Source organism: Artibeus jamaicensis, unplaced genomic scaffold (genome assembly GCF_021234435.1).
Source record: "Artibeus jamaicensis isolate MK-2021 breed Jamaican fruit bat unplaced genomic scaffold, CSHL_Jam_final contig_477, whole genome shotgun sequence".
NCBI classification, from domain to species: Eukaryota; Metazoa; Chordata; class Mammalia; order Chiroptera; family Phyllostomidae; genus Artibeus; species Artibeus jamaicensis.
In genome coordinates this window covers 3,901,275-3,924,612 of record NW_026521854.1, presented here as the reverse complement: position 1 = coordinate 3,924,612, position 23,338 = coordinate 3,901,275, and the positions used below count along the sequence as shown (strand labels likewise).

General features: G+C 39.3%; 1 protein-coding gene across 5 annotated transcripts in view; it reads left to right on the top strand.

Annotated features, from left to right (window-relative positions):
- Positions 1-23,338, top strand: part of PPP3CC (protein phosphatase 3 catalytic subunit gamma) — an 87,510-nt gene that overhangs the window by 34,460 nt on the left and 29,712 nt on the right. For all 5 annotated transcript variants that reach the window (XM_053668071.1, XM_053668073.1, XM_053668070.1 and 2 more), the window contains exons 2-5: positions 1,672-1,869; positions 3,968-4,092; positions 9,577-9,688; positions 21,869-22,014. In XM_053668071.1, coding sequence (XP_053524046.1) covers positions 1,672-1,869; positions 3,968-4,092; positions 9,577-9,688; positions 21,869-22,014 — 581 coding nt within the window. The remainder of the gene's footprint in view (positions 1-1,671; positions 1,870-3,967; positions 4,093-9,576; positions 9,689-21,868; positions 22,015-23,338) is intronic.

The following is a 23,338-nucleotide window of genomic DNA, read 5'->3' as shown; positions in this document are numbered from 1 at the left end:
TCTTATATGTGCCTGACTGGGGATCAAACCCACAACCTTGGCGTGTCAGGACAACGCTTTAGCCAATTGAGCTACCCATCCAGGGTCTATTTTTGTTTTCAGAAGTAGATTGTTCTATTAAAATAGTATATTGATAATCCATCTAAATAACAAAGAATTATTTACCCTTCAAACTGGAATAGTTTGAGAGGGAACGGGAGAACCGTTAACAATCATGCCAGGAGAGCAGTCGGAATCTGGGACTGTCCTGGGTAGACTGGGCTGTACATGATCTCCTGTCTCAGCGTCGTCGTTTCCTGGTTCAGTAGCTACTATCATTTTTTTCAGTGAGCTTTGAATCGTCAAAATGAGTCAAGTGGTAGCTAAGAATATGATGAAGCCTATTGTAGAACTTTCTTTACTTGTAAATAATACAAAATGGTATGGCTAGATCAAGTCTAAAAATTTTTAAGTGCCTGCAGATTTCATCTTGGTTCTTTTTTAGGATGTTTAAATTAAAAGAAATGTTTTTCAATTATAGTTGATATTTAGTATTAATTTATATTAGTTTTAGGTATACAGCATAGTAGTCAAACAGTTATAATAATTTATGGAGTGATTCCCCTGATAATTAATTCTACTACCCCCCTGGCACCATTCATAGTTATTACAATGTTACTGAACATGGTCCCTGTGCTGCACTCTGCATCCCCATGGCTGTTCCGTGACTACCCGTTTGTACTTCTTAATCCCCATGCCTTTTTCACCTAGCCCTCAAGTTGGTTCTTAATAATGTTTCCATGAAGTTAGAAGTGGAACCGCCAGACACAAAACAAATCACAAGTTTAAATGAGCCCCTTCCTTTTAAATGTGTGGTTTATAGACTTGAGGCTATTAGATCACAGGGAATGTAAAATAGACTGCATCACAGCATAGGTAAGTCGAAGATGATAGCCAATTTAAAAAATGTCAGAGACTTTTTGTTAAAGCTCCTAATTCACCATGATGTTTTATATACACTTTATATCTAGCATACACTGCAGGTAGTTGTTTGCATTTCCAGATTAGAAAACACAAGGAGCCCTCCCATGTCTATTCTTCTCAAGAACATGCTCTGTCGTTACAGCAAGTGATTCTCAGGGATGTTTCTTCTAGTGGCCTTGTTATTGGTAACATTTTAAGTAACTCTCTTTAAGAATAAAGCCTCCAACTGTGATTCTCCTGATAAGGGACTGGAGTCAAACTTTTGGAACAAACTTCTGTTTTCCTAGGTCAGTTCTTTAGAAGAAATAAATGCTCCTTTAGTGCTGTGATTTCTTTTCCTTTATGTAACCAAGGTTTTATTTGTAACATCTTTTCCAGGGATACAAAATCTTCCTATCATCTAGTCCCTTTTCACTTATTTGTAGAATCAACTGCAAGTCTTTAATGTTTATATGAAAAATATTATACTTTACACACACCTAAATATACATATCTTTTAAATGACTGACTTTAACTGTGACCTTTAAAGAAATTAGAACCAATCATTCATAATATACAGTACTTTGGAATTTTTCCCATGTAGGTCTGGTGGTATGGGTGTGAAATCATGGTGGTATATTAGGTTTAATTTGTTACATTAACGAAATGCATTCATGGTTGTTCTCTGTACGTTTAAGTATTTTTAATTATGTTTTTCTCTTTCTCTAGCTGTCCCCTTCCCTCCAACCCAACGGCTTACTCTGAAGGAGGTATTTGAGAATGGGAAACCTAAGATCGATGTCCTGAAAAACCACTTGGTGAAGGAAGGGCGACTGGAAGAGGAAGTAGCCCTAAAGATAATCAATGATGGGGCTGCCATCCTGAGACAAGAGAAGACGATGATAGAGCTAGACGCTCCCATCACGGGTAGGACAAGTGTTTGTGTTGTGGTGCTTCGACTGGAGCTAATGACCAACTAAAATGTGTGGTCATTTCTCTAGGCATGATCACACAGCCTGAGAATTTTTTAGTGTGTTTTTTTGTTCACTGAAGAAATACGGTGCCAAGTGTCTGTTATTTCCAGAAGGACTGTTCGTGCTGATAGACTGACAGCAGTCCCAGAGCAGCCCAGTCAAAAAGTAACATGATCGCAAAGTTAGACTGTGATCTCTTTACTCATGTGATGCCCTTTCTTTCCTAGGACATACTTTTTAAAAAATTTTAAAAATTTTTATTAATTATGCCATTACAGTTGTTCTGTTTCCCCCCTTCATTCCCCTCCACCCTGCACACCCCTCCCCAACCATTCCCCCCTTTAGTTTATGACCACGTGTCTCAAGTTCTTTAGATTCTATATTTCCCATGCTATTCTTGCCCCCCCATCTATTTTCTATCTACTGTCTATGCTACTTATTTTCTGTACCTTCTCCCCCCTTCTCCTCCTCCCACTCCCCTGTTGCTAACCCTCCATGTGATCTTCATTTCTATGGTTCTGCTCCTGATCTAGCTGTCCTCTTAGTTTGCTTTTGTTTTAGGTGTGGTTCTTAATAACTGTGAGTTTGCTGTCCTTTCACTGTTGATATTTTTATCTTCTTTTTCTTAGATAAGTCCCTTTAACATTTCATATAATAAGGGCTTGGTGATAATGAACTTCTTGAACTTGACCTTATCTGAGAAGCACTTTATCTGCCCTTCGATTCTAAATGAAAGCTTTGCTGGATAGAGCAATCTTGGATGTAGGTCTTTGGATTTCATGACTTGGAATACTTCTTTCCAGCCCCTTCTTGCCTGTAAGGTCTCTTTTGAGAAATCAGCTGACAGTCTGATGGGAACTCCTTGGTAGGTGACTGTCTCCTTATCTCTTGCTGCTTCTAGGATTCTCTCCTTCATTTTAATCTTGGCTAATGTAATGATGATGTGCCTTGGTGTGTTCCTTCTTGGGTCCAACTTCTTTGGTACTCTCTGAGTTTCCTGGATTTCCTGGAAGTCTATTTCCTTTGCCAAATTGGGAAAGTTTTCCTTTCTTATTTGTTCAAATAAGTGTTCCACTCGTGGCTGTTTTTCTTCCCCTTATGGAACCCCTATAATTCAGATGTTGGAACGTTTAAAGGTGTCCTGAAGGTTCCTAAGCCTCTCCTCATTTTTTTGAATTCTTGTTTCTTCATCCTTTTCTGTTTGGTCATTTTTTTCCTCCTTCTGGTCCACTCCATTGATTTGAGTCCCAGTTTCCTTTCCATTACTATTGGTTTCCTGTGTTTTTGCATTTATTTCAATTAGTTTAGCCTTCATATGTTCCTCTCTAATTTGTGACTAAAATCAACCAGTTCTGTGAGCATCCTGATCACCAGTGTTTTGAACTGTGCATCTGAAAGTTTGGCACTTTCTTGATCGCTTAGATTTATCGGCTCTGGGGCTCTCAGTTGTTCTTGAGCCATGTTTTGATCTGTTCGTGCCTGTTGCATGTGAGGAGCAGAGCCTTAGTTGTTCACCAGGGCAGGGCCACCCAGGTCACTGGTTTGTGACCACTGTATGTGGGCGCGGGGTCAGAGAGGGACAATGGCGGTTACCTCTGCTGCTTCCTGCTGCTGGGGCCTGTGCGGTCCGTCTCACTGCTTGCTCCTTCACCGGTTTATCTGTGTGCTAATGTGTGACCGCGATCAGCTCTCAGTGGGTCCAACACCTTGAGCCCTCAGTGGGTCCACTCACTTCTCCACACCTGGGATCTGCCCATGGCTGCCGGCATGCCTGGGTTGTGCGCCCAGGTGGGTCCGGTGGATCTTTCCTGCCCAACCCCACTCTGCTGCTGGCTCTGCCCCTCTTACCAGTTTGGCTGAAGGGTTTGTTGTTGTCAGACTTCCGTGTAGTTCAATTTTCTGTGGTTTGGCTGTGTTTTTGTTGCTAAAACTTTGTTGTTTTTAGACTTAGTTGTGCGAGAAGGTGCAGTGCTTCCACCTATGCCTCCATCTTGGCAGAAGTCCTCCTAGGACATACTTTTTTACCTCACCCTGTGCCTTTTTTCTCCTAGTGTGTGGTGACATCCATGGACAATTCTTTGACCTGATGAAGTTGTTTGAAGTTGGAGGATCACCTAGTAACACACGCTACCTCTTTCTGGGTGACTATGTGGACAGAGGCTATTTCAGTATAGAGGTAAAAATTAAACTGGACACTCTTTAGTAGAAGAAAACTAAAATGAGAACATTGACGGAATTTATAAACTTTGTTACTGTCAATAAAGTGATAGCAAGATGTTTTATTTGGTATAAGCATTCTTTTCCCTTTTTTTAGCCAGTAGAAAGTCTGACAAATAGAAGGCTATATTAACCCAGCTGTGCCAATAAGTTAAATGTTTCCTACCTTTCATCTTTGAAGATAATGTTCAGTCTGTATATAAATGACATAAATTGCTATTCACCTTCAGGGGGGCTTGGATTAGCTGACCTTAATTATAAGACCAGATTCATAAGCTGCTAGGCTACGATGAACTTTTAGACTGTCTGCCCATGCTAAATAAGGAGGCACTTAGCTTATTATAAGAATAATTTCTGATGCTGTTACATATAGTTAAGCACTTAATAAATGTTCATCGAAGGAAAAAATGATTAAAGAAGTTAATGTGAAACCTCACAGTTTCCTTTTATGTATTTTGAAAATTAAATAAGAAAAAGGTTACAATCAAAACAAACTACAAGATTTTTTGTAGAAAAGTTAAAACTATTTTAGAACTTAATGGGAGGGCTTGAGTACAATAGAACCACAACACATTTATATTTGATGTCTACTGATTCAGCTGGACATTCTTGGCAAATAAAAGAAGTAACTTTGAAGTAGTGTGGGTGACAGAATTTATGATGTGCCTGAAATAAGCGTGAAGTGCTTGTCACTGTTCTTGTCGTCTTCAGTTCTGCCTCCCCCTCGGGCTGAGTCTCACTGCACTGTGTTCCTGGTGGCTACAGGTTTGTTGTCCGTGCAGTGTCACTCTGGACACAACTCAGTTGTCCCACCTGGGGCTCAACCAGAGAAACAGCACTTGTTCTAAAACTGCTGGAAAAATAAATGACGAGAGAAAGAGGTCTTAGTCTTCAGTTAGATAGGCAGTCTATTTATTTTTTTTTTAAGATTTTATTTATCTTTAGAGAGGAAGGGATGGAGAGAGGGAGAGAAATATCAATGTATGGTTGCCTCTCGTGAGTCCCCCGCTGGGAACTGGCCTGCAACCCAGGCATGTACCCTGACTGGGAATCGAACCTCGATCGTGTGGTTCGCAGGCCCACGCTCAATCCACTGAGCTACACCTGCCAGGGCTTAGATAGGCAGTCTAAATTCATGAATCAGAAAAGTTCGATGTTATCTGTCAGTGACTCAGATTCATTCGGTGTCATATTTGAGGGCAAAAGTTAATGTTATAGACTAAGAAAATAGGCACGATTTCCCTACTGCTCAGTAAATACCTAGTCTCTAAATAGGTTCCTGAGAAGGGTAGAGATCATACTTGTAAACTCTGTTATTGAAAAGCTTTTGAATTCCTAATTTCTATTCATGTTTCAACAGACAGTGAGTCAGAGTATGGATGTTTGAAAGACACATTGAATGCTTACTTCTTTGTATGTTTGCCAGCATGAGGAGGTTTTAGAGCTTGAACAGAAGAATACAGAACTTAGTGAAGTTTTAATTAGTCATTTAATGAAACTTTTTAAAAAGATAAACATTGTGCCGCCCTGGCTGGTGTAGCTCAGTGGATTGAGCACGGGCCTGCGAACCAGACAATCGCGGTTCGATTCCCAGTCAGGGCACATGCCTGGGTTGCAGGCCGGTTCCCTGCAGGCCAATTCCCAGCAGAGGACGCACGAAAGGCAACCATACATTGACGTTTCTCTCCCTCTCTCCACTCCTTCCCCTCTAAAGATAAATAAACAAAAATTAAAAAAAAAAAAACATTGTGCCAAATTATCTTCTGATATTTAACTCACATACTTGAAAAAGTTTCAGTGCATCAATATATTCAATAAAGCATACACAAAAATCCACGATGATTTTTATACACATATAGCATATTCAGAATATTTTGTTACCTATTTTTTCCTTACTCATCAGTGAATGTTTCTTGAGTGCCAGCCTTATGGCAGGCTCCGAGGATAAAGTAATAAGGGCCATACTAGCTGTAGGAGCTGAAACTCTAATAGAAAAGATACGCTGGTAAATAGACCTTTCAGTGTAATACAGCAGTAGGTGTTAAGTAGCAGCAGTACTCCTCGCATTAGGACCTTGAACAGTGCCTGACCCACGGGAGACACTCAGTTTCATCATTCCTCTTTTGTTGGATCACTAGGTTTGTAGCAGGTCCTCCTTATTGCCTACCATTTTCTTCTTCCTTACTGTCAAACTCCCTGTTTTGTTCAGATAAGTGGAATGGGAAGTTCCGGGAGAACCTCTGATTTCAGGGCAAGAAGGCTCTTGTTCCAGCCCCAGCGATTGAATTCATGTTGGTCTGGTCTAGTCATGACAGACCATTCCCTTTCACCAGTGGGCTGGTGCAAGGCTAAACATGGGATGCTGTTTTGCCCACTAATATATAAAGGAAACTCTGCTGGGTGGTTGCTTTGTTTTGTTGTTTGGGTGGGTAAACCACATGTGTGTGTGTTTTGAAACATTTTATTTCCAGATGAAAAGACTCTTGTCAGCTTTTGGATGCCCCATTTCATTATGCCATTTGAAATGTGTACTCTAGCAGCTGTTTTGTGACTGTGAGGAGGTCTATTTATTAGCTAAAGGTGAAAGGAGACCTGCTGTGACTCACAGGTCAAAGAGGTAGAGAGAACATGGCCTCTTGGTGGTGATGTTGACTAAACCTGGACCTCCCACCTCCAGACTTTGTGTTTCATGAGATATTTAAAAGTCTTTATGGATTAAGCAACAGTTAATGGGTTATTGTATGACTTGTATCATATGTGGTACAAAGTTGTTTTCTAAATATTTCTGTTCTACATAGTGCTGCAGTTAACGTCTTTTTAATACATCTTCGATGGCATTTCTGGTATTTCCTTAAATCAGATCCTTGTATGAGAAATAACCAGGTAAAAGAGTGTATTTTTAAGACTTTTGATACATATTGCCAAATTGTTCTCAGAGAAGCTTAGTTCACTTTATTTTCTCTTCCCATAGTTACTAGTGTTTCTTTCCTTGAGCCTTTATGAGAGAATCAAAGTGTGATGATTTTTTTCATGCCCAGAACAAGCATTGGTCTTCCCTGAAGCAATGTGGACTTTGATTAGTATACCAGGGACTCACTCGAATGTCACTGAGAAAGCACAATAGTAAAGTTTCACTTTTCCTGAGCCTTTTGATGTTCCTTCTACATTTGTACCAATTAGAAAGTACTTCCTCTGTGGCAGGGGAAGCTAAACTTTGGTTTCCTTTACTTGATTTTACAATAAGAGAAAGCATTAAAAGGAGCATTATCAGCATAGAACATACCAAATACACACAGGCCACCAAAGAGAAAATGGTATCAGATATCCAAGTGATGTAAATGTTATCAGATGACCAACTGTTGGAACAATTGTTGACATATAGAAGTGATTCTTGAGTGCAGTAAAAATTCTGTTCACGTGGGGTAAGGAAGTGAGTATCTGAACAGAGCTCCTGATAATCATGACTTTGTCATTGAATTATGCAAGAAAATTGGGCAATTGCATCTTGATGTATATGTTAAGGAAATAAAACTTGAGATTAGAGACCAAGAAGTATATCAACCAAATTACAATGTAGTGTGGATATGGATTACGTTTTTGTATATATCATTGCTTCAAAAAGGTGAGTTGGTCTTTTTAGGAGTCGAAATAAAGACCCAAATAAATCAAAAGATATATAATGTTCTTGGTTGGGAAAGGTTAATATAGAAAAGAGAAAGTGTTTTCTAAGTTTCTGTATGGTTTTAATGTAATTTTTCCTTGGAATATTTTATGCAAGTTATGTTAAAAAGACAGTCAACCAAAAAAAAAAGAAAAAAGCCATCCAAGTATATTTATTTTTTTATTTTTTTTACTCCTCCCCTGAAGATGTGTTTATTGATTTTAGAGAGAGAGGAAGGGAGGGGGAAAGAGAGAAACATGATCGGTTGCCCCCTGTACCTTGCCCTGCAGTCTGTGTGTGTGCCCTGATTGGGAGTTGAGCCTGCAGCCGTGTGGTATATGGGGTGGCACTCCGGCCCAATGAGCCATCTGGCCAGGGCTGTGAGTGTATTTATATGTCTGTCTATATTTAAGTTTTATAATGTTAATTTTGTAATATCTGTCTCAAATAAAATATACAGGTATTTTGATTAAAATTTTTCATTTTTTGAGAAATTATACTGCAGATGCACTCACAATTATATACAATGACATACGAATTAATATTTTGTCACAATAATTGAGAGATTCCACTGGCATTTAATGAGCAGGGTCCAGGTATACAAAACATCCTGCACTATTTAAAAATTGTGCTTTTCAAGAAGTTAGTAGTATCTGTGTTGAGAAACAATGCTAAATTCTGGGACTATGTACCAGTACCACTGCTTTAATTGTAGAAACTTTATAGTATGTTTTGACATCTGGTAGGGCTACCCCCTCATGATTTCTCTTTTTCACTGTTTTTCTGGCTGTTTCCTGACTGCTCTTGCATGTTTTTTTTTTTTAATGTAAATTTTACTATCAACTCCATAGAATAGCTTGTTGGTATTTTTATTGGAATTGCAAAGATATTATAAATTAAATTATGAATATTTAAAGTTGAATCATCCTATCTAAGAATAGGGGATGTTTTTCTATTTGTTTTTTTATTTAAAATATTTTTTAAAATTTAAATTGTTTTATTGTTGTTCAGTTACAGTTGTCTGTATTTACTCCCCACCCCTCCCACACCTCTATTTGTTTATATTTACTTTGCATCTGTTGGGAGTATTTTAAGTATGTCTCGGTATAAGATTTGTACATACATTTATTTCTATGTGTTTAATTTTCTTTACTGCTATTATAAATGGAGTTTTCTCTACCACTGTGTTCTATTTATTGTTTGTGTATATGAAGACTATTGATTTTGTATGTTAATTTTAGATCCTGCCATGTTACTGAATTTTTTTTATTATTCGAGTTTTAAATCATTGATTTTCTGGCTTTTTTAGGTATGCTATCATATTATCTGCAGATAGTTTTTTTTCTTTACCCATTGTTAACCCTGTAATTGATTGCTTTTACCTAATTTTGTAAGCTAAACAGTGTTGACTAATAGCAGAGGTAGTGGATATCTTTGCCTTGTTCCTGATTTTAGCAGAAATGTCTGTAGTATTTCTTCATTAGTTAAAAGAAAGGTTTTAGGACTAAGGTATATATCATAGATGTGTGGGTGGCTTTGTCACAGAGTTCTAGATGTCTGTACAGAGCACGGGAGCAGAAGTTAAGGAGAGATTCCTACGAAGACTGCAGTCTGGGCTCTGTCGTTCTAGGACCGTGGCACACCACGTTCAAAAGCTAAGGGTTTCATGTTTCAACTTGGGGATAGTAATGGGTGTCATTACAAGTCATTTGAATTTATAAGTTATCTTTGTGTATTATCATGGTCACAAATAAAAATTGTATGCTTGTATTTGTCTTGTAGTGTGTACTGTTTTTATGGAGTTTAAAGATTAATCATCCCAAAACATTGTTTCTGCTTCGGGGAAATCATGAATGCAGGCATCTTACAGAATATTTCACCTTCAAACAGGAATGTAAGTATAATTGCTTCTGTAGAACTTTTCCAGGTACCCTGTAACCAGTTCCAAAGTGAATCAAACATAAAGAAAAGAGAAACTAATGGAGCTCACATGCTTCCCTTTCTTTTTTCTGGTAAGAACTAAAATTCCACCCTTTAACACATTTAATGTGAAAATAACTTATGGGTTTCTTCCTGTTTTTATAAGTATTACATTTAATACATTTGGAAAGCACAGAAAAGTCCAAAACAGATAAAAATTGTCCATAATCATGCCAGTGAAAGATATTCACTACTATCTCAATATTTGGGAAGTAATCTTCTTTTTTAAATTGACTGGTTAACAAAATTACAGTTTTTAGGTGCACACCTGTTCTGTTTTGTATATATAAAAACCTATCATGAAATAGTTGAAATATTTATATATGTGTGTATATTTTTTAAATAAAATTTGACTCATATGGACTGTTTAATAATTTTCTCTTTTCACTTTATATAATAGCATTTTCCCATATCATTAAATATTTTAATGTGATTTTAAAATGTTGTTTTAATGTTTTAAAACCATTTCATTTTATGAATGAATTACCATGTATGTAGCCAATTTAGTAACAACTGTAGGACACTTAGGTAGTTTCTGACTATAGATAATACTATAATAGTAAAAAATGTTTATTATTATTATTATTATTATTATTATTTTAGTCCTCACCTGAGGATATGTTTATTGATTTTAGAGGGAGAAGAGGGAGAGAGAAACGTGAATCGGTTGCCTCCCATTCACACCCCAACCAAGGATGAAACTGGCAACCTAGGTTTGTGCCTTGACTAGGAATCAAACCCAAAACCTTTTTGGTTTATGGGACAATGCTCCAACCAAGCCACTTGGCCAGTGCAAAGACTTTATTATTAAAGGTAGAATTTTTTTCAAAAATCAAAACTTTACTAAGTGATTAAAAAAATTTTAAAAACTTTACCAATTTCTTTGACCAGAATCTAGGTACTCAGAATTGCTGTTCACTAATAGAGGTGGCTGTATTGGGGATGTTGGGAGAACCTGCCCCAGGGCATTTGCACTCCTAGTTTCTTATTTCCCCTGATACCTGTCTGCTTGTAAGACCCATATCCTTCCTTCATTCGTGACATCTCTTCAGAGATTTTCTCCCCTCATTGCTTTTTCTAAATTAAAATCTCATCATTTTACTCTTATACCCTGCTTTTTTTCTCATAGTATCTATCAACACCTGAAATTTTTATATATTTTATATAAGCCCTGGCCAGTCTGGCTCAGTGGGTTGGAGTCATCCTGTGCCCCAAAAGGTTGCAGGCTTGATTCCTGGTCAGGGCAACTTACCTAGGTTGTGGGTTCAAGTACAAGTCTGGATGTGTACAAGAGGCAACTGACCAATGATTCTCTCTCACATTGATGTTCCTCTCTGTCTTCCTCTATCTCTTTCTCTCTGAAATCAGTGAAAATATCCTCAGGTGAGGATTTTTAAAAATTATATATTTTTAAATATATTTACTTATTGATTGTCTTTGTCTCCACCAGAATTTAAGCTCCATGATGGCAGGGACATGCTTTGCTCACTGTTGCTTTCTCAGAACCATAACTAATAACTCACAGGAGATGCTTAACCAGTATTGGTTGAATTAATTTGTGGAATGAATAATCATCTATGATTTGTATCTTTAGGACAGACTCTCGAAGAGAATTGCTAGGTGTGAGGGTATGAACATTTTAAAGTATTAATAAATACGCCCTGGCTGGTGTGGTTCAGTAGATTGAGTGCGGGCTGTGGATGACAGGGTCTCAGGTTCAATTCCCAGGCAGGGCACATGCCTGGGTTGCAGGCCATGTCCCCAGTAGGGGGCACATGAGAGGGAACCACACGTGGATATTTCTCTCCCTCTCTTTCTCCCTCCCTTTCCCTGTCTCTAAAAATTAATTAATTAATTACTTAAAAAATTAAAAGTATTAATAAATACTTTAAATAGCCCCCCAAATTATGTATCAGTTTATAGAGTGAAATGAAAATACTGAAGTTAAAAAAAAACAAAAAACTTCTACCTTTATTGATTTCTAAAATGTTATAGTAGCATATTCTCTGTAAAACCAAGGAAGGTAAACTTCTCTTGGGTCCTGTCTGGCTCTAAAATCTACCTCTTCCCCTAAATAATACTGAACATATAAAAATACTTTGATGTTAGTGCAATTGATATTGTGATTATAGGTTTCACTTTGTATCCTGTTCATATTTTTCTTCAGATTACTATCTTGGAGGAATGTGTTATAAAATATTTAAAGCTTTATTCCCAGAAGAATATTCAACATTGAAAAAAACTTTTAAATTTGTTTTTAAACACTCAGAGTTTATTCAGCTCCCCCCCCCCAATCCCTTTGCTCATGGGTGGGTTATAGTCATTAGCTCTTGTTGCCCACAGCTTTTTGTATTGGAGTTGAGAGTTGGGTGACAGTTCTTCCTCCTGGCAGAGCCTAAGAGGAAAGGTGGTTCTTCTTGTAAGAAATACTAGAGTGTGAACACTAAAAAAAATTCCTCTGACAGAAAAGTCAGCTACAGATGGGCAAGATACAGAGCATTCCATCCCTTGGGACTGACTGGAAAAACACTGTGAATCAGCGGATAATAACCAGGGAGTTTAAAAAAATTAGATCTACTGCAGTGAGTGTTTAAATTGATGTAAAGAATTTAAAGAACAGTTTTGGAACATCTGTAAACATTTTGACCCAGCAGTTTCACTTCTAGAAATTTATCTTGTTTTAATGCTGCATAACATATTACCACAAATTTGGATGCTTAAAACAATGCACATTCCCTCACAGTTACTGTAGGGCAGGGGTCCAGGCACAGTAAGGCCGAATGCTCTACTCAGGGTCTCACTGAGCCAAAGTCAGGATGTCGCCAGGGCTGCAGTTTTCATCTGCAGCTTGGGTGGTTTTTCCCCAAGCTCACTAGTCACAACCCTTGTGACTGTAGGATTAAGGTCCCTTTCCCCCTCTTCCTGCTTGCAGTTCCATGTGCTGTGGCTCCACGGATAGTTAGGTCACAACACGGGTGTCTGCTTTCTTCCAGCCTGCCCAGATGCCTCTCTCTGCCTTCCTCTTCTGTGCTTAGCAGCTGGAGAGAACCCTCTGCTTTTCAATTCTGGCCTGCTTGGGGCAGGCCCACCCAGGAAAATCTCTCTTTCACCATAATGAAATGTAACGGGAGTCTCAGCATGTTCACAGGGCCCACTCACTCAGAGGGGCACAGGTTATACAAAGGCATAGGTTATTGCAGGTCATTTTAGAATTATGCTTACCACACTATCTACTCATAAAAAATTAATAAGATATGGATAAATATGGATGTTCATTGTAGTATTAATTGTGATAGCAAAAAAAAAAAGAATAATGAAATAATAATGAATGTCCATAAGGGACTGCTTAAATAAGTGATAATATGAGGTCTGTACAGAGAAAGTCCAGCCATTATTAATATAATGAGAACACTTTATGTGACATTGGTGTAACCTGGCAGCCAAGGAGAGTGGGCTTGAATATGCATGTGTGAACAATGACTTCACTGTACTAGTCAGTGGGGACTGTAGATGCCATTGAGTGAGCCAGTGTATTGTGTGACTCTTGAATTCAAAATGACTGAGTGAGTAGAGCAAGGAATGTGTATCAGATTTTGTGTTAAGCTTGAACATTCCTCTGCGGAAACTATCTGGAGGCTTCAGAAGGCCGCAGCTATGGGCAACTCGTATTGGCAGCTTTATCACAACAACGCATCTACTCATGCATCACATCTTGTGCAGAAATTTTTGGCATAACATCAAATCACCCAGGTGACTCAGCCCTGCTACAACCCAGATTTGGTGCCCTGTGACTTCTGGCTTTTTCCAAAACTGAAATCATCATTGAAAGGGAAGAGATTTCAGACCATCAGTGAGATTCAGGAAAATACGATGGGACAGCTGAAGGTGACTGGGAGAACTGTGTGAGGTCCCGAGGTGTCTACTCTGAAGGGGACTGAGGCATCATTGTCCTATGTACAATGTTTCTTGCATCTTGTATCTTCTTCAGTAAATGTGTCATTATACATGGCTAGATACCTTCTGGACAGACCTTGTACATCTAAAAAATGGAATGCTAGGTAGCCGTTGAAAAATCAAGATGGATCTAGATGTACTGATATGGAGAGATGTTCAGATACATTGCTACATGACAGAAACCATTTGCAGAACACGTGTAGCGTGGCCTCCTTTGTAAATTAAATATATCATCTGCAGAAATTGGTCCTATTGATTATCTGTGGGCAGTTGGGTCAGGAAGACTTGGTACTGCTTAAATTATCTTTCATCACCACTGTGTACTACTGTTACAGTAATTTTTTTAAACTGGTAACTTTAAAATTACCCCCAATTGGGGCCCAAGCATTTAAAAGACTTTTTAAAGCACCCCAGGTAATTCTGCCACATGCCGCTGGTTAAGAAGAGGCTTGGAAGGCTGTCTGCTGTTTGTCAGTTGAGGACCACTTCACCACATAGTTTAAAAACTGGAGTATTTTGCACTCTTTTACAAAGTCAAATATTGGAGTGTTCCTCATTACACCTCTATTCTTTTACCTGGAAAAATTCAATAATACATTACCAAGCAGTTAACAAAGGCCCTGGAGTGGTCAGTATTTAGCAATAGAGAAGTAATGAAGAAAGCTGTCTGTGGATGCTTCTGTTCTGAATTAAAATTCAGGGTTTTTTTAGGTAACATTTTATCTAATTATTCCTCTATTCTCTCAGAATTCTTTTTTTTTTTTTTTTACTAGTATAAGTGATCCAGACTACTTTTAGAAAATCAAACAATAAGTTCAGGAAGCATTTTAAGTGTCTCATTTTGCATTGAATTTCTTATCTCAGGTTTTTATTTACTTCTTATATGCTTTAATTTAAACCAGGTTTCTTTCTTTCTCTCTTATCTACCAAGATACTCTATCTGTTTTATTCTAATACTGCATCTTAAATGTAAATGTGTCTTGGAACAAGCACACAAATTCAAGTACAATTTCAAAATTTATTTCTGTATAAAGAAAGAGCATTTGTGCTGTTTCCCATGGGTGCTTTTACTGACAAGTGGATCTCTCTTAAAGAGCTGTCACTGGCTTTCACAAGCAGCCCCTTCTAATTACTAATCAGTGGTGCTTAGTTCCAATTGTGCAGCTGCAATCCTGTTAATATTTCTAGAGGGGGCGGATGGAGGCTTTTCTTTTTTATATCAATTCTTAAATTACTCCATATTTTTTTGCAATGCTTTCAAATCCAGAGATAATTTGAGTAGCAGAGAAATGTATAACAGTTAACTTTTTAGCATACAAGCAAGGTGTGGCAAAAGTAGGTTTACAGTTGTGAGTGTGTGAAGTACAGTTTATTGTTATATTTTATTCAGTATTGTATTATTTTCCACATGAAAAACTGTAAACCTACTTTACCCCATCCTGTATTTATATCTTTGCAAAAACATTTCTTTATTTTATTTTTATTTTTTTAAAGATTTCATTTATTTATTTTTAGAGGGGAAGGGAAGGAGAGAGGGAAAGAAATATCAGTGTATGGTTGCCTCTCATGAGTCCCCTGCTGGGAACTGGCCTGCAACCCAGGCATGTGCCCCGACTGGGAATCTAACTGCAATCCCTTAGTTCGCAGGCCCCCCACTCAATCCACTGAGCTGCACCAGCCAGGGCTCATTTCTTTACTTGGAAAGCAAGCAACCTCATGCTTTTCTGATTCCATCCCTTAGTCCTGGGTCCAAATTTCTAATGTAAATTAATTTTTTGTTCATATGTGCTATTTTTGATGTGTAGTTAACCAGCTTACTGATAGGTTCCAGAAACTCCTGTGATTTTGGTAATGAGATAGTATTGTTGTGTTAGGTTGATTTTCAAAAAGAAATAACTTGTTATTATTCATTATAGCATTATTTATAGTAGCACAAGATTGGTGTGGTTAAGCTATGGTATACTTGTAAAGTGAAATACTATGTAGACATTAAAAAATAATTATAGGCCCTGGCTGGTGTAGCTCAGTGGATTGAGCATGGGCCTGTGAACCAGAGGATCGCGGTTCAATTCCCAGTCAGAGTACATGCCTGGGTTGCAGGCCAGTTCCCAGTAGGGGACACATGAGAAGCAACCATACATTGATATTTCTTTCCCTTCCCTTCCCCTCTAAAGATAAATAAATAAAGTCTTTAAAAAATTACAAAGCTCTTCATACAAAGTACAAGAAGCAAGTGCAGGGACTTTTCTGGTCAAGATGGAGATGTAGGGAAACATGGCTTACATCCTTGCACAAACACATCAAAAAATTACAACTGAACTACAGAACGCCATCACTTAGAACTGTCAGAAATTGAATTGAATGGAAATCTGACAACTACAGAACTAAAGAAACCACATCCATCCAGACTGGCAGGAGATGTGGAGAAGCAGAGATGCAGAGCAGGCTGGTCCCACATTCATGTGTGGAAGATAAAAATTCAGGAGGAATATCTTGGGAGTGAAGGGTCCCAGCCCTACAACAGGTGCCCTAGCCCAGGGTTCTGGTACTAGAGATACCAGCCCCCATAACTTCTGACTGTAAAAACCAGTGGTGTTTGAGTCAGTGAAAGGACTGGATTCCCAAGCAGTTCCTCTTAAAGGGCCCACACAGAGACTTACTCAGACTCACTCCCTCTGAGTTCCAGCACTAGGACAGCAGCTTGAAAGTCAACAGTGGCATATGGGGGGAAACTGAGGTGCCTCACATCAGGGTGAGAGCTGAGGGACAGCTTTCTTTCAGAGAGAAAGGTGAGCAGAGGCCATTGTTCCTTTTCTGAGCCCTCTCTCCACAGAGCGACAGAGCCACAGAACTGGCTGGTGGGTGCCATATCTGAGACTCCATCAACCTGGCTCCCATGGTTTGCTTGGCCCTGGTGAATCCCTGGGTCTCCACCCCACCCAATTTACAGCCTACCCAAGCTGGCAACAGTGGCTTTTCCATATGAATGACTGGTCTCTGCTCAGGTTTCACATTTTCCTAAATCCTCTCAGGCAACAGCCAGCCTCATCGAGACCCCAGTACTCAGACCTCTGGCTAAGTGGCCTCAGGCCCAGCCCTAGCAGCAGCCAGCCTAGATTTACAGCTTGGCTTCACCTGGGAATCTCCAAGCCCAGCACAAAGCCATCTCAGATTGCTTTGTAGCTCATGCAGGTTGGCCCTGAGCAGAACACAGGTAAGGGCTGACTTCGGTCTGCCCCCGCTGGGTAACCCCAGAATCTACACACCCAGTGGACACCTACAGACCACGTCAGAGCACCACTACCCTGCTGCTGCACGGCTGATCCTCCACAGAGGGCAGAGGTTGGTAGTCAGTGCTCATAGTCAGTCCTCGCAGCTGACTGACCTGGGTAAATCTCTTCCATTGACCTACCAACAACAATCAAGTCTCAATTACAAGAGCAGGGTGTACTCAGCCTCCATGGAGAGTGTACCTTGAGTACCTAGCTTGGGTGATAGGAGAGGCTCTGCCAGTGGACCCTACAGGATACCTACATTAGGCCATGCTACCAAGACAGGGAGTCAAAGTAGCTCTACCAAATACCTAGAAACAAACACAGACAGGCTCCAAAATGAGAAGACAAAGAAACATGGCCCAAATGAAAGAACAAGTAAAAACTCCAGAAAAACAGCTAGGCAAAATGGAGATAAGCAATCTGTCAGATGCAGAGTTCAAAACACTGGTTTTCAGGATGCTTAAGGAACTTAGTATCCAACAGCATAAAAAAGACCCAGACAGAAATGAAGGCTATACTAATGGGAATAAACGATAATTTACAGGGAATCCACAGTAGAATGGATAAAGCTGAGAAACAAAACGATATGGAACATAAGGAAACAAAAAACAGCCAATCAGAACATCAAGAAGAAAAAAATTTTAAAAAGCAAGGATAGTGTAAGGAGCCTCTGAGACAAATTCAAGCATATCAATATTTGCATCATAGGGTTGCTGGCAGAAGAGAAAGAACAAGAAATTGGAGATCTATTTGAAAAAATCATGAAAGAAAACTTCCTTAATTCGGTGAAAGAAATAGACATGCTAGACCAGAGAGCAGAGAGTCCCAAACAAGATGGATGCAAAAAGGCCCACTCCAAACACATTATAATCATAATGCCAAAGGGTAAAGATAAAGAGAATCTTAAAAGCAGCAAGAGAAAAGCAGTTAGTTACCTGCAGGAGAATTCCCATAAGACTGTTGGCTGATTTCTCAAAAGAAACTTTGCAGGCAAGAAGAGATTAGCAAGAAGTACTCAAAGTTATGAAAAGAAGGGACCTACAGCCAAGATTGCTCTACCCAGCCAACCAATCATTAGAATTAAAGGACAGATAAAGAGCTTCCCAGACAAGAAAAAACTAAAGGAGTTCCATCATCACCAAACCATTATTATATGAAACGTTAAAGGGACTTATTTAAGAAAAAGAAGATTGAAACTGTGAACAATAAAATGGCAATAAATATTTATTAACAATTGAATCTAAACAACAAACTAAGTGAACAAGAAGAGAGACAGAATCATGGATACTGAGAGCATTTTGATGGTTGCCATATGGGAGTAGGGTGTGGGGAATGGGTGAAGAGGTGAGGGGATTAAGAAGTACAGATTGGTAGTCACAGAATAGCCATGGGGATGTAAAGTACAGTACAGGAAAGGGGGAAGCCAAAGAACTTAACGTATGCATAACCCATGCACATGAACAAAGGGGTGAGGATTGCCTGAAGGAGTGGGGGTGCTGAAGGAGTGGGGGAGCAAAGGGGGGAAAATTGGTACAAGTGTAACAGTATAATTTAAAAGAAAGAAAGCAAGTGCAAAACAGTGTGTATATGTGGCCATTTATGTAAAAAACAAAAGGATGTTGTAAGAAGAGAACATGTGTACATATCAGCATGTCTGTGCGTAGACTAGCTTTGGTAAAGACACCAGGAAACTAGTTAAATCAAGTTCCCTGCAGGGGAGGGTGTAGGAAGTACTGTATTTCCTCTTGTAGCTTTTAAATTCCGAACCATGTAAATGTATTACATTTAATTAGTAAAGACAAGTAAAATCAAAACATATAACCAGTGGCTAGAATGGGTTGTGATTTCTTGCAAATAGTGCTGACCTTCAAAATTACATTCAAAGAGTGTTGTTGAAAATTTTGTTTTGTTAATGTTGTTACTGATACTAGTTATAGCGTATATTACTGTGATCCTATGATCACATTTTTTTTCTCATTATAGAAATAATTGCTTTATGGCATAGATCTCAACATCTGTCATGAAAATGAAGTGCTTGAGTCAGCTCGTTTAACCTTTGGGAGTAATATATGTTTAACCATTTAGATTCTCCCATTGAATATTTAATTTAAAAATAATGACTGGGGAGAGCATTGCATGGTTTTAAGAGCATGAATAGGTTCATGTTCCAGTTCTGCCACTTAGTAGCTTGCAACTTTGGGCAAGTAAGCCCAACTTCCTCGGCTCTTTAATGAACATAGTAATTGTACTTACTTCACAAGGCTTCATGAGGATTAAGTAAGGAAATTGTATTGGTTAACTTACGTAGTACTGACTGTGGGGCCAACATTTTTCAAGGTGTTTTACATCTATGATTTCCTTCAATCCTCATAGCAACCTTATAATGTAGATAGGTATTATAATTACACCCATTTTATACTTGAGGAAGTCAAGGCACAGAGACTTAAGTAATTTGTCCGAAGCACCATAGCTTGTCAGTGTGCAGAGCCACAGCTCAAATCCCAGCACTCAGCTTCCAGACTCCCTTCTCTCAGCCACAGCGCAGTGCTGAGCACTTAGCTCGCTGGTGGCACAGCCCACTGTGAGACTTCAATGGGTTTCAGTAATGCTTGTAATGTAATAATAAACGGTACTATGTAAAGATTATGTGTCCATCTAGAAAATACAATTAAATTAAGTCCAAGAAGAATATAGATACCATCTTCAACTTAACCTGTCAGAAAATAAAAATGTTGGTATGTATATACATATTCATGTACTTAAAGAATATAAAAAAGGTAACACTTTATCATTTATCCTGGTCATGTGTCAATGTAACATGAACTTCTTGTTGCTTAATTTGCTTTGTTACTTCCTTCTTATACAAAATGTATTACCTGACATCACTGTCCAAATTTGGCCTTCTTCTGAAAGTAGACCAAGGATTTTTTTTTTCAGTCATCCTTAGAGTTGAAAGGCATTTTATTGATGTAAACGTGGTATTGTGGAACATGAATTAGTAAATAATTTAAACCCCTGCCTGTATGTAATTTTAGACTCTTACAAAGAAGTTGCTTATTGATGTTGGGAACAGAAAACTCTGGCTACAAGGATTTACAGGAGAAAGTCAATCACTGGCCACAAATAAATGGGGTTTTTGTTTGTCTGATTTTTTTTCCTCCAACAGACTTTACGGCCAATTCTGGGTATACTTCTGAAATAACCAAAATTTATAGTGTTCAAATGCAAAGCAGAATGTCAAGATGTAATTGCAAGGAGATACAGAGATGCATACGGCGTGGCTTGTGTTAAGTTGGATGTCCTAATCCAGACAGCGTGTATTGTGAGATGGGTCAGAAAAACTAACTATTGTCGTGGTAATACAGGATGCTATGGAAGCTGCTCAAGGAACTCACAGACCCCCTTAATGGCCTCAAACCCTAGTTACCCCATAATATACAGTGAGGAGAATATTCTCATTCAGGATGGAAAGCCTTATCACCTCAGTGTGGCCCAGTGGCTTACCCATTCCTTTCAAGGGTTTCTCTCCCATCATTCCTGATGTACTACACTCTGGCCCAAATTGGACCCATTACCTTTCACTTGATTCCCCAAAGCCTTGCCAGCGCCAGGCTGTGATTACTCAAACATTTCTTTTCTAAAAGTTTGGAGACTAAAGAAGAAAATAAACACAAGGAATCACCAACTGGGGAACCTGACTCACTAGCCATAGCTCTTGTCCAGACCCCGTGGGCCCTGCCTCGTCTTCACAGGGCCGTGGGGGAGGACAGGCGCCCACAGCTGCCTGGGCTGCCCATGTGCGCAGCTCTGGCCGTCTCCACCAACATGCACCTCCAGTCACAGCTTGGCTTTTTGAAATCCAAGGCCAAGGAAGAAGAAAACATTCCTTCTCTTTAAACTAGAGCCATTTTCCCATTTCCCTATTATTTCTTGAGCTGTTCTTTATAACTGTGGTGACCCCACCTCTGCCTGGTGGTGCATTTCCTTGTTCTGTAGCCCCAACATGACAGGCACATCAAAATACAGTTCATTAAGATAAATGTTTTTGTATAAAATAGACCGACAGCATAATTTTCTTAAACACCTTAAAAGTCATGAACAAAAAGGTCATTGATTATTTTATCAATGACTTTGAAAACTCCAGTTTCCATTCATGTTATCTTCAGCACTCCCGGGAGGTCTTTTTAGACCCCCCAAAATATCAGATTTGTAAGACCACCATGGGCCACACCTGACCTCCATCTACTTTGGAGGAGACTGTCCAGGCAGGGCAGCACCAGGCATCCCTTTTCAGTGGCGTTGTCCCCACAGGAGCGCACAAGCAGTCCGGAAGACTGTGGCCTTCACCGCCCTTTGCCTCATCCCCTCCAAGTCACAGTTTAGGGACAAGGAAACATGTCCACACTGGGCGCACTGGGGAGCCACCCTGGCCTGGAAGCCCCGTGCACTGCAGGCAACAACATCTCTTGTAAAACTTCTGGCATAGCTTCCAGAGCCCCACAAGGGACATACCTTATGAGTCAGGGCACTCAGAGAAGTCCAAAGCTATAGCTTCCTGCCAGCCGATTGCGTAACTTTTATCATAAGCAGCATTGCCTAATAACACAGCTGACATTCACCTTATCAGGTTTCCAGGACACCAGAGCTAGAAAGTTAGTCCAAGGTCACTCTTGTCTTCAGAGTATGAGAGGGATTTTGTTTATTCTTTGCCCACAACTTTTCAAAAATGTCTTTACAAAGGTGACTGTGTTTTCAAATTTGCCTGAGGTAAATGACACCGAAGTAACTTCATAATCACCTGGCCTGTGTCCTTTTTCGTTTCTGATCAATTTTAGCTTTTCTTCCTGTTTTTCCTTTTTTGACAGGTCGGATCAAATATTCAGAACAGGTGTATGATGCATGTATGGACACATTTGACTGTCTTCCTCTAGCTGCCCTATTAAATCAGCAGTTTCTGTGTGTGCATGGAGGGATGTCACCTGAAATTACTTGTTTAGATGACATTAGGAAAGTAAGTGATCCTTCATTGTTTTCATGGCGGGTGTATGTATGTATGTATATATATATATATATATATATATATTCTTGCTTTTTATTTCAGTCAACTAATATGTCTTTACTGCTGAAAAAATTTAAACACAATCAGAAGAAAATGGAAATAGCCTTTGATTTCAGTATTTGAAGATAACTCCTGTTAATAATTTGCTATATTCAGGGATGTCAAACTCATTTTCACTGGAGCCACATCAGCCTCACGGTTGCCTCCAAAGGGCTGAATGTACTTTTAGGACCGTGTGAGTGTAACTACTCCTTAACTAGGGGCAGGGAGCTCGGTGCACTGCCACTGGGCAGAAACAAGGTGCTGGGCCTGATAAAACAAGGTGGAGGCCCGTATTCGGCCCACAGGACTTGTGTTCACCACGTGTGCTATATATGTTCCAGAAGTTTTCTGTAATTTCTCATGAAATCTGTGCTTGTATCAACTAGAAACATATCATTTTTTAGTATATTCCTCAAACTTGAAACTTTGTAGTAGTGCCTAAGGAAGGGATCTAATCCCTGTCTTGCCATTAATTGTGTAAGCTCGACCAAACCACTTAACCTCAGAGTCATAGCTGCTTCTCTGCAATGAGGAAGTCAGAACGGTCTGAAGACTCTTCCAGCTCTGGAATCCGTTGACTTTGACATTTGCGATGGTACAGTTTAACTGCTACACTTCCTGAGTGGTGATTAGTAGTTCCAGGGTTCCGTGTCTTCATGACTGAGAAGTGACGACCTGTCTTTCTGCACTTTCCGTGTTCCGCATTACCATCGTCACTCGTCTGCCTTGGTAGATCTCGCCTCTCCTATAGGGACTAACATTAAAGATTTTTCTGTTTATAAACCTGGTTACTCTCCTCAGGGTAAGAGGTGTGTCTGTGTGCACAGCCTTTATGGCTACTTTATCTTTTAAACAGCCAGCGTTTCTTTTATGCATTAAGTCTTGAATTTTACAATTCTGAATGGATTATGTCAATTGAGTCCACTTAGTAGAACTATGGTCCTTGGCACTCAGCTATTCTTGTTGCTTGTTTTGAGTGTTTTTTGTTTTGTTTTGTTTTTATGCTTTAACCATAGCGTAAATTAATAACTTAGATTGAAATGCCTCCACTGCATGGAAGGATGAAAGCCCTTTACAAAATAAGACCAGCACTCTAAGATAAAGAGATCTGCATTGGAATGAGGGGAACTGACGGAGCTCATGTGAAACCCTTCCTGCTCTCAGGGGAGCGGTCCCCACCCAGGCAGCTGAGATGGGTGCCTCCCAGTTTTCCTGAATAATAGTGTGTCTGTAT